Source organism: Grus americana, chromosome 2 (assembly GCF_028858705.1).
Source record: "Grus americana isolate bGruAme1 chromosome 2, bGruAme1.mat, whole genome shotgun sequence".
NCBI lineage: Eukaryota > Metazoa > Chordata > Aves > Gruiformes > Gruidae > Grus > Grus americana.
In genome coordinates this window covers 624,109-636,933 of record NC_072853.1, presented here as the reverse complement: position 1 = coordinate 636,933, position 12,825 = coordinate 624,109, and the positions used below count along the sequence as shown (strand labels likewise).

Genomic DNA, 12,825 nt, shown 5'->3' with positions numbered 1-12,825 from the left:
CCATCAGCAAGAAGCAGTTCCCTCAAACAGCACCGTTATTGCATTCGGTTGTTACGCATCGCTTTAGTAAAGCACGTATTTTAAACGATAACCTCTCTCTGCTCGCATTTCCAAGACTCAAAGTCAATTCAGTATTTAAAAAAAAAAAAAAAAAAAAAAAGTGTTCAGACCTGTTTTAAGCCCTGGACGCACGATTTTAAGAGCTGAGCGATATGACAGACCTCGCACCCCTGCAGCTGAAGAACGGCCCTGAGAAGGGCCCCCACGCGCTGCTGCACGGTCCCAGCTCTGTGGCGAGTCAATGCCCTCGCTTATTCTCAAAGAGCGAATTTTTTAAAAGGTCCATTGATTTTGAGGTGTTTGTTTTCAAGCCGCTGCATAACTGCGCAGCCAGAGCCGCTCTCACGTCCGACAACCGGACCGTGCGTGAGACTCCTTCCACGTGGCACGTACCGGAGCCCGAGAGCTGGCAACGCCGCCGGTGAGCGGCAGAGAAGCCGAAAGCCTCAGAGGGACGCGACCAGGGGACGGAAGAGCAGAGCGGGCTGCACGCCCCGATCTCGGGCTGCTCCAGGGAAGCCTCAGGCCCCGCAGACCGAGCTTACGGCCGGGCTCCAGCGTTACACCTCCGAAGCAGCCCGCCTTCCCCCAGCACCCTCCCGAGGGTGGCCGCTCTCCCCCCAGCCCTTACCTGGGGGTGCAGGGTGCCCAGGAGAGAGTCCAGCTGCACGTCAAGGCTGCGGCTGCCGATGTTGACGGAAGCTTCCAGGATCTGGCAGAGGCTCTGCTCAGAGAGACCGGGCTGCAGTTAGCGTCAGGAAGAGACTTGGACTCCAGAGCAGGACGGAGGATCGGGACCCCTGCGTGACGCCAGCCCAAGACGGGGACTGCAGGCAAGAGCAGGGACCACGAACCCACCGTCTCCATGGCAGGGGAACACAGCTCAGGCACCCCCGAGAGCTGCCTCTTGCCCCAGAGGAGGCTACGAAGAGGCCCGCTGGAGCTGCGGCTGGGCGCGCGGTGAGAACCAGACGCACGGCCGAGTGCCCGGAGACGGCAGCGGAGACCGGCTGCAGCCCACTCCATCCTCCCAGATTCTGGGCACGACCACCTCAGGCTTGGGCTCAGCAGCAAGAGGGATCACGATGCGGGGAGAGGGAATCTCGCGCGGAAAAGGCAGTTGCAGCCCAGTGCAGCCAGAGGCAGGACACGAGCTGCTTGACACCGTCGGTAAGGTAAGGACTAAGACCGCTTTGCTGCTGCCATTTTCCCATGCGACCGCACGCTGCTCTCTGGGACGGGCAGAGCCACTGCCCAGCACCCCTCCTGCGTTCCCGGACGGCTGTCGGCACCGCCGAACCGCAGCACAACCCATGGCCAGAGCTACGCTACCCGCCCTGTGCCCCAGCAAGGCTCCCAGTCAACAGAGCTAGGGACGGGTCCCCGGCCAGCAACACCGCGCTCAGAGCCGCTCACCTTGGATATGTAGAAGGCCTCCGTGTGCTTCTTGTAGAGCGCGAGGATGCCTGGGATGAGCTTAGGGAGCTGCTCCTCCAGCTTTTCACCGGGCATCAGGTAACTCATAGGTCCCATAGCCTCCACCACGGCCAGTCTGAGCTGCAGGGAGAGACTGGGCATTCGTGGTGCGGCCAGACCCTGCCACGGCGTCGCTCGGCTGCCACGGAGCCGCTTTTCCGGATGCTTCCGGGAGCCTCTGAGCAGAGGCAGGGACAGCATTTTGCCTGGCTCTGCCAGTCTAAGTGCAAGGGGTGCTCAGCAGAGACAGGGGACGCCTAACAACGCCACCCATGCCTGCAGGGGACAGAACCCGGCTGGCTATCTCCCAGCTGTGGCATATGCCCAGACCCCAAAGGGCTGCAGAAGCTCGCCGCGCTCTGCCATCCAGCACCGGGGAGCAAGCGACCCGGCCCGCACGCGTTACGTACAGGCATGAGGCCAGAGGGAACCGAGCGGAGGTGCAGGGCACGAGGAGAAAAGCACCCAGCCGTAAACCGGGGCCGCGGGGTTGCTCTTTGGGGGCCACGTCCTTACGAAAGGGCACAGCCGAGACACTCCAAGGCTGACGTCAGACTAACAGGCCCCCCGCTCTGCGCCCAGGGAGGTCCCGCCATGTCCCCATGTCCCCCCACGCCCTCATCCCCCCACCTTGGCTTCCCGGTGCTGCAGCCAGCTGTTGAAGAGCACTTCGTACGCACTGAAGATCTCGTTGGAGAAGGTGTCCTTCCTGACCGTGGGGTCCGGGGCCTTGTCCAAGTTCGCCAGGTACTCCTGGATGCTCTCGCTGAAGTGCTGCAGAGCTGGGAGACGGATCGCGTAGTGAGATTTTTCCACACGTACGAGACAGTGTTTGTTTTAGCCCCTCCAGAAAGCAGATGGTTGACGTGCTGTTTTCCTGGGCAGCATCTCAAGGGATGGCAGACGCACCAGGACTCTCCCTGGCAGGCTGAGAGACGGCCCGAGAGGTGCCCTGGCTACGAGGGACCCTGGCAGGCGGCCACGCCAGACGCGCTGCCTGGGCTGATACAACCAGCTCTGGAGACCCAGCTCCACCGACCCACGGGAGCCTGGGTTTGCCGCACGGGTCGTTCCTACGCCTTCGTTAGCAGCTAGGGCGGCCAGGAATTAGAGCCTCACAGCCAGGGGCGAGCCAGAGCACCGCACCTCAACGGGTTCATCTGGTCCCCGGGCCAGAAGCGCTGCCTGTGAGCACACCTTATTCTTCCTCTTGCAAGCTGGACCAGTGACAAGAGCATGTTCGTGCAGAGGCACGCGGCCTGGCGCCCATGCAAGGCTCAGCCAGGGACCACCGACTGCAGGGGGTACCCAGCTTCCATCTCCCCCCGAGGAAGCCTTCACCACGGCTTTGCGGGGTCCCCCGCGGCTTTACAGAGCCCCTGCAGCAGCCGAGGGATCGCCTAACAGCGGGAGCAGGTCTCAGCCGACGGCTGCAAACACCCTCCTAGTTTTCTTTGGGAGTTATCCAACCGTGGGGCGCGCTGAACGGGCTCCCAGCTTCCGGAGCTCCTGCGCAGGGCGTTGCTCCAGATGCTCAGCACGAACCTCTTGGGCTGAGCCCCGCACTGCTGCCGAACATGGCCACAGCAGGCGGGCTTGGCCCGAGCAGCGTCCCCGTGCCAGCCTTCCGTGGGAAGCCCTGGGAAGTGCCGCAAGCCCTGCCCGGCACCCCACAGCCCCGGTGCCCTGGCACATCTGCCTGCCTGTCCCCGAGCTCCTTCCAGCCCCGTCCCCCCCCAGGCACCAGGGTGCACGTGAACAGACCCCACTTTCCCTCCACGTGCTGCCGGGGGCACGCATGTGCTCCCTTCCTTAACCCAGGAACGCACAGCGACGCTCTTCTACCTTCCTCACCCTTCGCCAAGGTGACTCCTAACGAAGGAAGCAGCCCAGGGCTCATGGAGCCGGTGTCATGCCGCTGATTTGGCCAGGTCCGGAGGAGCCCTGGCTGCCGGCAGTGCCACGGGCCACCGAGCACCAGAGCGGGACCCCCGAGGGGTGAGGCAAGGGGAGAGGAGAAGGATCACAGCCTGCCCAAGGGCAGAGGCACCCCCGGAGCAGCCTGCCCAGGACGAGCTCGTTGGCCCTTCTCCCGCTGGAGAGGGACGGCTCCACAGCAGCACCCCGGGGAAGGGGCCGCTGCACCCATGGGGCACCCGCGGGACCGAGCCGTCCCGCCCTGGGCACAGCACCCTGCTCCTGCTCAGCTCCTGGGGGAGGGAGGCTTCACAGCCCACGTCCCGCACTAACGGGGCGAAGAAAACCCCCGCAGCGTGCGGGTACCCTGGGCAGGAGGCTTCCTGCAGTCAGACGGCGGCGGAAGATGGGAGACTGAAGGAAACAAGCGGCTGGCCCCGCGCCGCAGCAGGACGCGACGGAGGAGCGCAGCGTTCCTGGCACAACCACCGCCCGGTGCGGTCTGACCGGTGCCCTCACTATCACCTGGGGACACCGGAGCCCGGCCGTGCCCAACCCCTCACGGGACCGAAGGGCCGACTCAGGGGCACACCAGCTCTCCGGGTCCCCGCGCCGAGCGCAAGCTCGATGCACCCACGTTATCACACCCAGAGGAGGAAGCAGGTTCCTGCAGGAGGAAGAGGAGGAGGGGGGCGCGTCCTGGGGAAAGAGCCGGGGACCCTGCCCGCCCCACGGCGCCGCACACGGAGGCTGACGCGTCAGGGGCTGCACGGCCTCCGCTCCCCCCTCGCCTACGGCAGATGTTTATTTTCAGAGATGCTGAGTCACTCCGTGACCTCATACCAAAGCCAGATCATTTCAATCACATGCCTCCCTCGCCCTCGCCGCCACCGCGCAAGAGAGCGGCGCTGCAAGCACTGCCCTGCCTGCGGGGAGAGACCGCTGCCCTCGGGGCCCAGCCCTGGCCTGCTGCGGTCCTTAACGGGGGGCCGGAACCCCCCCAGCCCGCTCCCCGCGCCTCAGACGTAGGGCGGGCTCGGAGGGGACACCCCTGTGCCGCAGGGATGACGGAACAGCAGCAGAAGGGTCCGACGCCGCGGAGCGGAGCTCACGCTGCCGGGAAGGCACCGCAGCCGGGAGGGTCCGGCAGCTTTTTGGGCAGAAACTGAATTCCCCTCGATGCCCACCCCGGAGGGGTCAGGAAGGTCCCCAGCTCACCCCCATCGCACCCAGCACCCTTCTGGACCGGGGAACAAAATCCAGACCCCATTTTCACTCCATCTGCAGGCTGGAGTCAAAACGCCCTTGCTTAGGTTAAGTCCTCCTGAAGTTGCTGTGACGAGTTTCTCCTGACAAAAGCGAACGTGTTTGGCCAAAACCATCGCCCAAAAGTCCTCCCCCAGCTTAACGCCAGGCGGGTGCGAGGGCAACAGGCAATGTTACGCCTGGCTTTACTTTTTCATTGTTGTTTTTTCAAAAAACCCTTGTAGCCAGGAGCCCGGGGGCAACTCCAGCCAGCAAGGTTTCAGGACGCTGCTGGGAAGCTCGTTCCCTTCCCCATCGCGGGGCCGCCGCGGGCGGCGCCGCTCCCGAGTCAGAAAGCGGGACCCCAGGAAAAACCAGGATCCCATCCCCAAACCCATCTCCCCATCTCCGCGCTCAGCCCAGATGAAGCTCCACGTAACTACCCGGCAGTCTGGCACCTCCTTGTCCCTGTCCCTCTCACTGGGGCACCTCGGAACAGCAAAACCACCCCAAAAAGTCCTGCCTGCGTCGCACGGTTGTGCGAGTCACCTCATCTGCCTTTTGGTTATTGAAAACTTTGGCAAAAAAATTACATAGAAACCATACGGAGCCGGAAACCCAGCACGTCAGCAGGCGACGCCTTCCAAGTTTCGCAGGCAGCTGAACCCGGGGACATCCCTCCCGGCAGCCCAACATCCACAGCGCAGCTTCCTCGTGCCTTCGGGAGGGTCCAGGGAGGCGCGTCCACCCGCGCCCCAGCCCTTGGCCCCGTTTTCTGCGCACTCCGAGGTCGGGGGCGGACAGGAGCGGTCGCGAGGGGCTGACCGTGGGCAGGCAGGGGTTTGGGATCAGGGCAGGACCTGCTCCCAACCCGCACGGGGCTGCTCAAAGATGCGCCGGCAGCGCTTTGGAGACTTCACGTGCTTCAGCGTATGAGCCAAGAGGTTGCAAACACTCTGCAAGAGCAACAAACCGATGGTGCCTCAGCGGCAGCTCCCGCGGGGTCGTTTTGGGAGGAACACGTGCAGAGCTGGGAAGTCATGTTCCTCGGGACCAAGCAGGGAGAGCGGGGAGCAGGAAGCCAAGAGAAGCGATTGCTGGAAGCGGAGAAGGAGACGGAGCTGCTGGTGGCAGAAGGCTGCTCCAGAAAGAGCCACCCAAACGTCAGAACCAAGCTTTCCCAGCCCACGGGCCACGCTGGTCCTCCCCATCGTGCCCGAGCAGAAGGATCCCCTCTCCGCAGGGCCAGGCACCGCCGATAAGCCGCCTGGGATGGGAACAGCAGCAGAGCTCCCACCTACAAACACGTAGCCCGCTATCTGCGATCGCCCGCAGCCAGCCTCAACTGCCCAACGCCAACGACTCGGCTGTGCCGCGTCAAAGGAGGGCGTTTCGCATTCACGGAGACGCCTGACCCCGGCTCTGGCTTTCTGAGGACGCGCCTCTACAGAAACAGCGCGAGAGCTGCAGGTTCTTGCTTTGAGCTCAACAGAACAGAACACGAGCTCTTAAGGTCGGAGCAGCCCTTCGTGTCCGACAACGTAAAACCGTTGCTGGACTGCGGCAGATCGCAGGAACGAGGTCAGACACAAACCCCGCTGTTTCCAGGAGAAAGAGACGCTGCTGAGCGTAGTCCTACACCCGCCCCGGCAGCTCACGGCTCGGGCGGCTCCCACTCATCCCCTTCGTCCCTCGACGCGCAGAGCCACACCAGCATTCCCAGCCTCGGGTGTAAGTATCAGCACGAGATAAGAGCGGCCGCGCTCCAGCAGCTCCCGCCGTATCTGCCAGAGCCTTGAACCCGCACTCCCCCAGACCGCCTTTGATTTTTGCCCAGCTGTGAAAAGAAAACCCCAAATCCCGAGATCCTCTGCTGATGATTAACACGGCTGTCATTCCACGCCCGATCGGGGCCGCGCACCGTCCTGCACCGTGCAGACGCTGCCGCCCCGCACTCATCAGCGCCTCACTGCTGAACAAACACAAACACAAAGCAACGGGGGCCAGGAGCCAAACCACGACGGGGCACCGTGTCCAGGCGAAGGCGGGTCAGCTCCGGCCGGACCACCGCGCAGGCTGCGTGCCAGCTCTGAGGGCTGGTGCTTCTGCACCAAATCCCGCCGCACAAGCTGCGGCTTTCAGCAAGCCCACAGCCGGAGGAGGGCGTCACGAGAGGGGAGCCCCGTGACATCCTGCCAGCCCCCCCAGGAGTGTCACATCCTGAAACCGGCTTGTGAGAATTACAGAAGTGGCTTGGAGAGCCGGCCCGGCACCGTCGCTGCATCCCGGCCTCCCCGCGGTTCCTATCGGGGCCAACGCTCGTGCTGTTGTAAGGTGCCAGGGTCACGGCCCTAATAAAGGGACAGCCCGGCATCCCCCCGTCCTTCCCCATCCCACCGGGCCGGTGACCTTGACCTGAGCGGGGACAGCTCCAGAGCATCCACGTGCTCCTTGCCAGAGGAGAAAGTGAAGGGCACCAGTGCTTGGGGTTGGAAATGGGAGCGACAGGGATCAGCTGGGAGGCGGAGAAGGACTTTGCTGGATCCCAGTGACCTGGAGCTGACAGGTATCCATCCCTCCCCGAGGCAGCCAGGTCCCTGCCCCAGACACCCAGGAAAGGTCCATCCTAACCCACTCTCCAGCCCCCGTCCGCGGTCCCTCCTGTTTCAGGGAAGGGAAAAAGTCTCCCACAACACATCTAAAAATCACTGCAGTCTCCCAAGATCCGGAAGAACCTTACCGTAGCAGAAGACAGACTTCATGTGGTCCTGCTTGGCCATTCCCAGCATGGGCAGCATCGTCCCCAGGATGGAGTTGAGAAAAGGCACCATTCCAAACACTGGGAAGGAAGCGGGAGAGGCTCACATGCAGCAAACACACGAGCGCCACTCCGCAGCTGCCCCAGCCTCCGCAGGACGCAGACCCGCACGGGCAGCCGAAGAAGCCTGGCTGGCCACAGCCGGGCGTTCGCTGCCAGCCAGAAGCCCGATTTTGCCACCCGAGAGCCCCAGGGCGGGAGCTGGCCACCCAGACGGGCAGAGGAGACAGCTCTAGCACAGCAGCAGCCCGCTCCTCCGAGCCCTGAAGCTCACGGCTGTTTCTCGAAATCTTTCCGCAGCCAGACTTCTTTTCAGAAGTCCCGTCCTAGAAATACCATTTTTAAAACTCGGTCTTTTTGGAACAGCTAGAGACACGAGCTCTGGCAGGGAATTCTCTAAGGACGAGGCCAGGCAGCTCCAGTTCCCACCGCTTTTAAGCAGCAAACATTGTAAAGAGCTCAGCTGAGCCGTGAAGCCAAGCTGCGCGGGATTTCTAAGTTCAGTGCAATTCTACAGGGACTCGGCTCCTCTGCGCTCTGGGCATGGCTGGCCTTCCTCTTCTTGTGCCCCATCTCTTCTGGAGAGAGCAGGTCACTCGCACTGAGTGTGCTCCTCCTTGCCATACTGCCGGTCGCTGCTTTGCCACTGCGTTTCATCACCGAGTTATTTGGCAGAGCAAACATCTCAATCGTTTTGCAGCACCGAGGCTAAGGTGTACGAGCGATCCCGAGAAGCCTGTGGTGTTTTGAAGCGCGCTGGCCGGCTCAGCACGTGCGATGCCATGGAAGTGCCCCACGGCAGAGCTGTCCGGGTGCAGCATGAGCTACAACACCGAAGCGCACAACACTTCCACTTTCCACCGCAGCTGTGCAGAGGCGGCAGGTTGCCAACTCACCGTTTGACACCGAGAGGTTTGCAAACGTCTGCATGACGAAGTAGTGCGGCAGGATCCCCGGCTGAAACTTGGTGAGCACCTCCTCCATCACCTTGTTGATGAAGCGCTGCCCCACCGCAACAAGGACGTTGCTCGCGGCTTGCTGCCAGTCCCGGATCACCTCCTGGGGCGGACGGAGGGAACGTCAGAACAGACACTGCGTCAGACACGCGGCCTCCCCAGGAGCCTGCTGCTCCTTCCTTTAAACGCCACGCGTCGTGCCTGGCTCCAAATGCCACGGGGAATCGCACAGGGCAGGCTAAACGACACAATTCAGCCGTGATCTCTTCCTAGGTGGACCTGCCGCCTCCCGAGGCACTGCCTCCTACCTGCTCCAACACCCACCCGCCTGCCCAGCTCCCTTCCAGCATCCCCATTTTATTTAGCTGTGTATGCATACCGTGCTGGAAGAAAACCATCCGCCAAACCATCCTCACCTCTCCCCAGAGATTAACGTAGCCCGTCCCCTACTCCCCCCACCATCCCGAGTCCAGAAAACTGCGTGTAATCCGTCCTTCCCGTCCACAAACGGGGTCCCAGTAACTGCCGCTGCCGGGGCAGCCCCAGACCCGCAGCATTCACTGCGGTGACGACATCGGGGCAGAAAGAGCCCGGCCAAGAACAACGACAGGAGGAGCTGGAGCTTTCCGGTCGTACCTTTGACTTGGTCATCTCATTAGACGCCAGGAAGATAACCACTTTCGCTGTGCTTTTGTCCAAGAGGGCGATGTTGTTGCTCACCACGGTTTCCATCGCCTTCAGGATGATCACCCGGTGAGGGTAGGCCAGCTGGAAAGGGAAGGAGAAAGCAGCTGGTGAGCCAAGCTGAGCGCGGGCATGGCGGCTGCCCTGGGGCGAGCAAAACCTGCGTGTCCCAGGAAGCATTTCTCACCCCGGTGCCCTTCCCGGGACTGAGGGAGCAGACCCCTACCTTGTCGTGCTGCCGCAGGTACTCGTCACAGGAGTTGAGGATCTCCTCCGGCTCGGATTCCCCCAGGTAGCACAAAGCGTTGTAGATCTGCTCTTGGACTAGCGGGTCCTTGTCCGTTGTGGCATCCATCAATGTCGTCGCAAGCCCTGAGCAAGACAGGCGAGTTGCAAAGATTTCCCTTCTCTGAACATCCCCTGGACTAACGAGCAGGAAAGGAAGAGCCTCTGTGCATTTTCATCCATCCCTCCGTGAGCTACACGCGCGGCTGAATCAAGCCTCGCCGGCCCTTTTGTTTCCCACAAACCCTTTCTTCCGGGCTCACCACCCAAGATAACTCACGTTAACAGGAGGACACCCTGCACGCTGCCCTCCCCATCCCCCAAGGGCTCATTCATCCCCGTCCCCCGAGCTGGGCTGGACCCTTCCCAGCGGTTTTTTACTGCAGACCCTACAGATATCACTCAGCACCGCGTCAGCCGCTGAGCCAAGGTGAACTTGGCTCTAAGGTTTCTCGGTGGAGCGGGGAGGAGGAGGGATTGATTACGCTGGAGATGTTAGAGCAAGGCTGGGCAGCAGCACTGAGGGACGGGATCCGCCGCACAGCCGGGCACCGGCACTGTCTGAGGCGCCTGGGGAACCTGCGCAGGGCTGACACGGTGTGGGACCGACCGCAGGCGCATCCTTGAGGGTCCAGGGCTGTAGGAGCCCCGTGGCCCTCGTGGTCGTGCTGCTGAACCCCATCGCCAGATGAGGCTCTGCGTTAGGAGCTGGTACCTGGCAAAGTCCTCCCTGGCATTCCCGTCCCTCCGGCCACGCTAACCAGCGGCCACTCGGGAACAGCCCCAGGAGCCCACAGGCGACAGCGGCCCCTGTCCCGGCCCCAGGGCAGCAACAGCAACGCGCCGTCCCCAAGCACGGCACCCTCCGCAGCCCCAACAGCCGACCCGGCAGCGGGCTGAGGGACGGAGCCCACCGAGGTCCTGCCAGCGGCGAGCCGGGCGCCTGCGGACCGGAGCTGCTCCTGCACACCCATCAGCCGGCCACGCTGCTCCGAGAGCCCGATCGTTAGTGTGGGGCAGTGCGGTTCTCGTTAGGGCCTTCATCGTAATAAGGTTAATTAGTTTCAGAGCTGGTGGCCTGCAAGCACGCTGCAAAGAGCCCGCCGAGTGCCGTGGGGCCAGTGACTGTGCGCGGCCTCTGCGACGCCACAGCCCCGAGGGGAAGCTGCGCTGCCTCGAAAATGTCAGCGGCTGCCACAGAGGGTGGCACGAAGAGGGTGACAGCATCCCTTGTCCCTTCCCCTCCTCCTGCGGCCAGCGCTTCCAGGCCAGGAGGAGCTGCCTGCCCTCACATCTGCCTGCCCTCACGTCTGCCCTCGCAGCTGCACAGTCCCACCGCGCGGCTCCTTCCCCATGGCTCCCACCCAGCCTGCAGCCGAGAGCCGCCCTGCTTTGGGGGTTTTCATTTTCCAAGGCAGGGGGCTGTGGAGACGCTTGCCACGCTGTCACGTTAAAGCCAACGTGACCTGGTGCTGCTGCTGAAGGTAATCCCTGCTCCCACCCCAACCCAGCCCTTCCCTGGGGCTTAATTAAACCAGAAAATTCTTTATTGCCTCAAAAAAAAAAATTAAAAAAAAATAAAAAAGAAGAGAGATTCATTTCAAAGCTGCCTGGGATTAATTTAGGAAATGCACATGGGTTTACACCAGGTTGAACATTTAGAGACTATTTAAGCCTCTGCAATTTGCAGCAGAGACAAGGCCCGAGATTAATTTCTAGGGCAGGGAATTACTGTGCACACAGAACCGCTCCCTCCTCCCGTCCCCGACGTCTCTCCAGATGCTGCAGAGAGCTACGGCAGCCCGGGTCCGGCAGCTTCGCTGCTTGTTCCACCGCAGACCGGGCTGAGGCAGAGCCGAGCTCCCCGGGGGCACCGGCAAGGCAATTTAGCCTTGTTAGCCAGAGAGACTTCCCACCCGGCTCCATCCCGACAGGAGCGGCGCAGAAAAGCTGCGCTGGAGCTGGGCAGAATGGGCAGCCCGAGGCAAAGGGGGGCTGCGACCGGAGGGAAGGAGACTCCCACAGCACGGTCGGCGCGCTGAAGCCCCTCGCCTGCTCCCGCCGCGCTCCTGTACTCACGTTTTATCCGTGACTCCGTCATGCTCCGCGTTTTCAGCTTCCCCACCAGCAGAAGGCAGTCAGCAGCTTCCTGTGTCTCAAACCCGGGGATCCCTGGGGAACCTATTTTTACGCGCTGCCTTTACTTTCACGGAGAAGATCGTTTGCGGTTCTAGTTCGGGTCAGAAAGCCGATGCTGGGTGCGGTGAGGCGGAGGAGACGCTCGACAGCGGCCACGGGGAAGGTGAAATACCGGATCCTCGCAGGCAGGCGATCACCTGCCCCAGCTTTGCTTCCAGAGGCCGGCAGGCAGCAGGCGCTGCGCTCCCATCGGAGCCCAGGACCGTCCCTAGAGAGGTCGGAGCCGGAGGGAGCGCATCCCGGGTTCCGCTCCCCGCCGTGCCTTCCTTCGTGACCTGCCAACGGGAGGACATTTCACATCAGCAAAACAAACTTACAAAGCTAAACCACCACGACCCCCCCGCGTTACAGCGAGGAATTTGTAACGGCAGCCCCCGGGTTCCTCCAGACGGCGCTGGCTGACGAGCCCGAGGCCGGTGCCCCGTTTGCGAGCCCTCGCGCTGCAGGAGCTGAGGCCGTGCTCCAAATACATGTCCCAAAAACCACGAAGAAGAGCGAAGGAGTGAAGTTTCCAGTGTCGGGAAAGGCCGGGAGCTCTCAGCTCCTTTAACCGACCGCCGCCAGCCCAGGCGGGAGCGAGTTTTCAGTGAATTAAGATTTGAGGGCCGATACTCAAGAGCTTCCCCGCTGCCCCAAGCCCAGCTCTGCCGGCAAAGCCTTCTCCACGTCGGCCAGGCCAGGCAGCCGGTCCCAAACGGTTTAATCCCCAGCCGTGCCGCCCCGCCGAGACGTCGGCCTTGCCATGGCACCGCAAACCACGTCTGGCTGCCTACGGAGCGGGGGCCGCGGCACGGATGAGGCCAAGGGAAGAAACGTAGACTGGGAGGGAACCCCACCCCGGGGGCGGGGGGGTACGACCCTCCCGGTTCCCCATCGGCGGGGGTGTCCGGCAACGGGCACCGGAGCTCGGCCCGCAGCGGTGGGTCCCCATGGGGAGCCCCCACCGGGGTTATCTCCCCCAGGAGTGGGAACGTGGACGCATGCAGCCCTCCGAGGGCTGGATCACCGTGCCAGGCCACCCACCGCTCCCCGGTACCAGACGAGGGGTCCGGTAGAACCGGGCCCCAAAGGCCCCGGAGAGCCCCTCGGGGAAGGACAGGCAGCTCCCGGCCGGCTAGGGAGCGGCAAGCACCGTGTGCCCCGGACACCGCGTCCCTTCAGCCCGCCTTACCAACCGCCTCCCAC

General features: G+C 62.8%; 1 protein-coding gene across 4 annotated transcripts in view; it reads right to left on the bottom strand.

The window, feature by feature from the left end:
- Positions 1–12,825, bottom strand: part of MROH1 (maestro heat like repeat family member 1) — a 54,652-nt gene that overhangs the window by 41,716 nt on the left and 111 nt on the right. For all 4 annotated transcript variants that reach the window (XM_054815463.1, XM_054815465.1, XM_054815464.1 and 1 more), the window contains exons 2-9: positions 11,521–11,915; positions 9,383–9,528; positions 9,109–9,240; positions 8,413–8,575; positions 7,439–7,537; positions 2,167–2,318; positions 1,477–1,617; positions 692–784 (exon numbers count right to left, since the gene is read on the bottom strand). In XM_054815463.1, coding sequence (XP_054671438.1) covers positions 692–784; positions 1,477–1,617; positions 2,167–2,318; positions 7,439–7,537; positions 8,413–8,575; positions 9,109–9,240; positions 9,383–9,528; positions 11,521–11,542 — 948 coding nt within the window. In that variant the 5' untranslated portion in view covers positions 11,543–11,915. The remainder of the gene's footprint in view (positions 1–691; positions 785–1,476; positions 1,618–2,166; positions 2,319–7,438; positions 7,538–8,412; positions 8,576–9,108; positions 9,241–9,382; positions 9,529–11,520; positions 11,916–12,825) is intronic.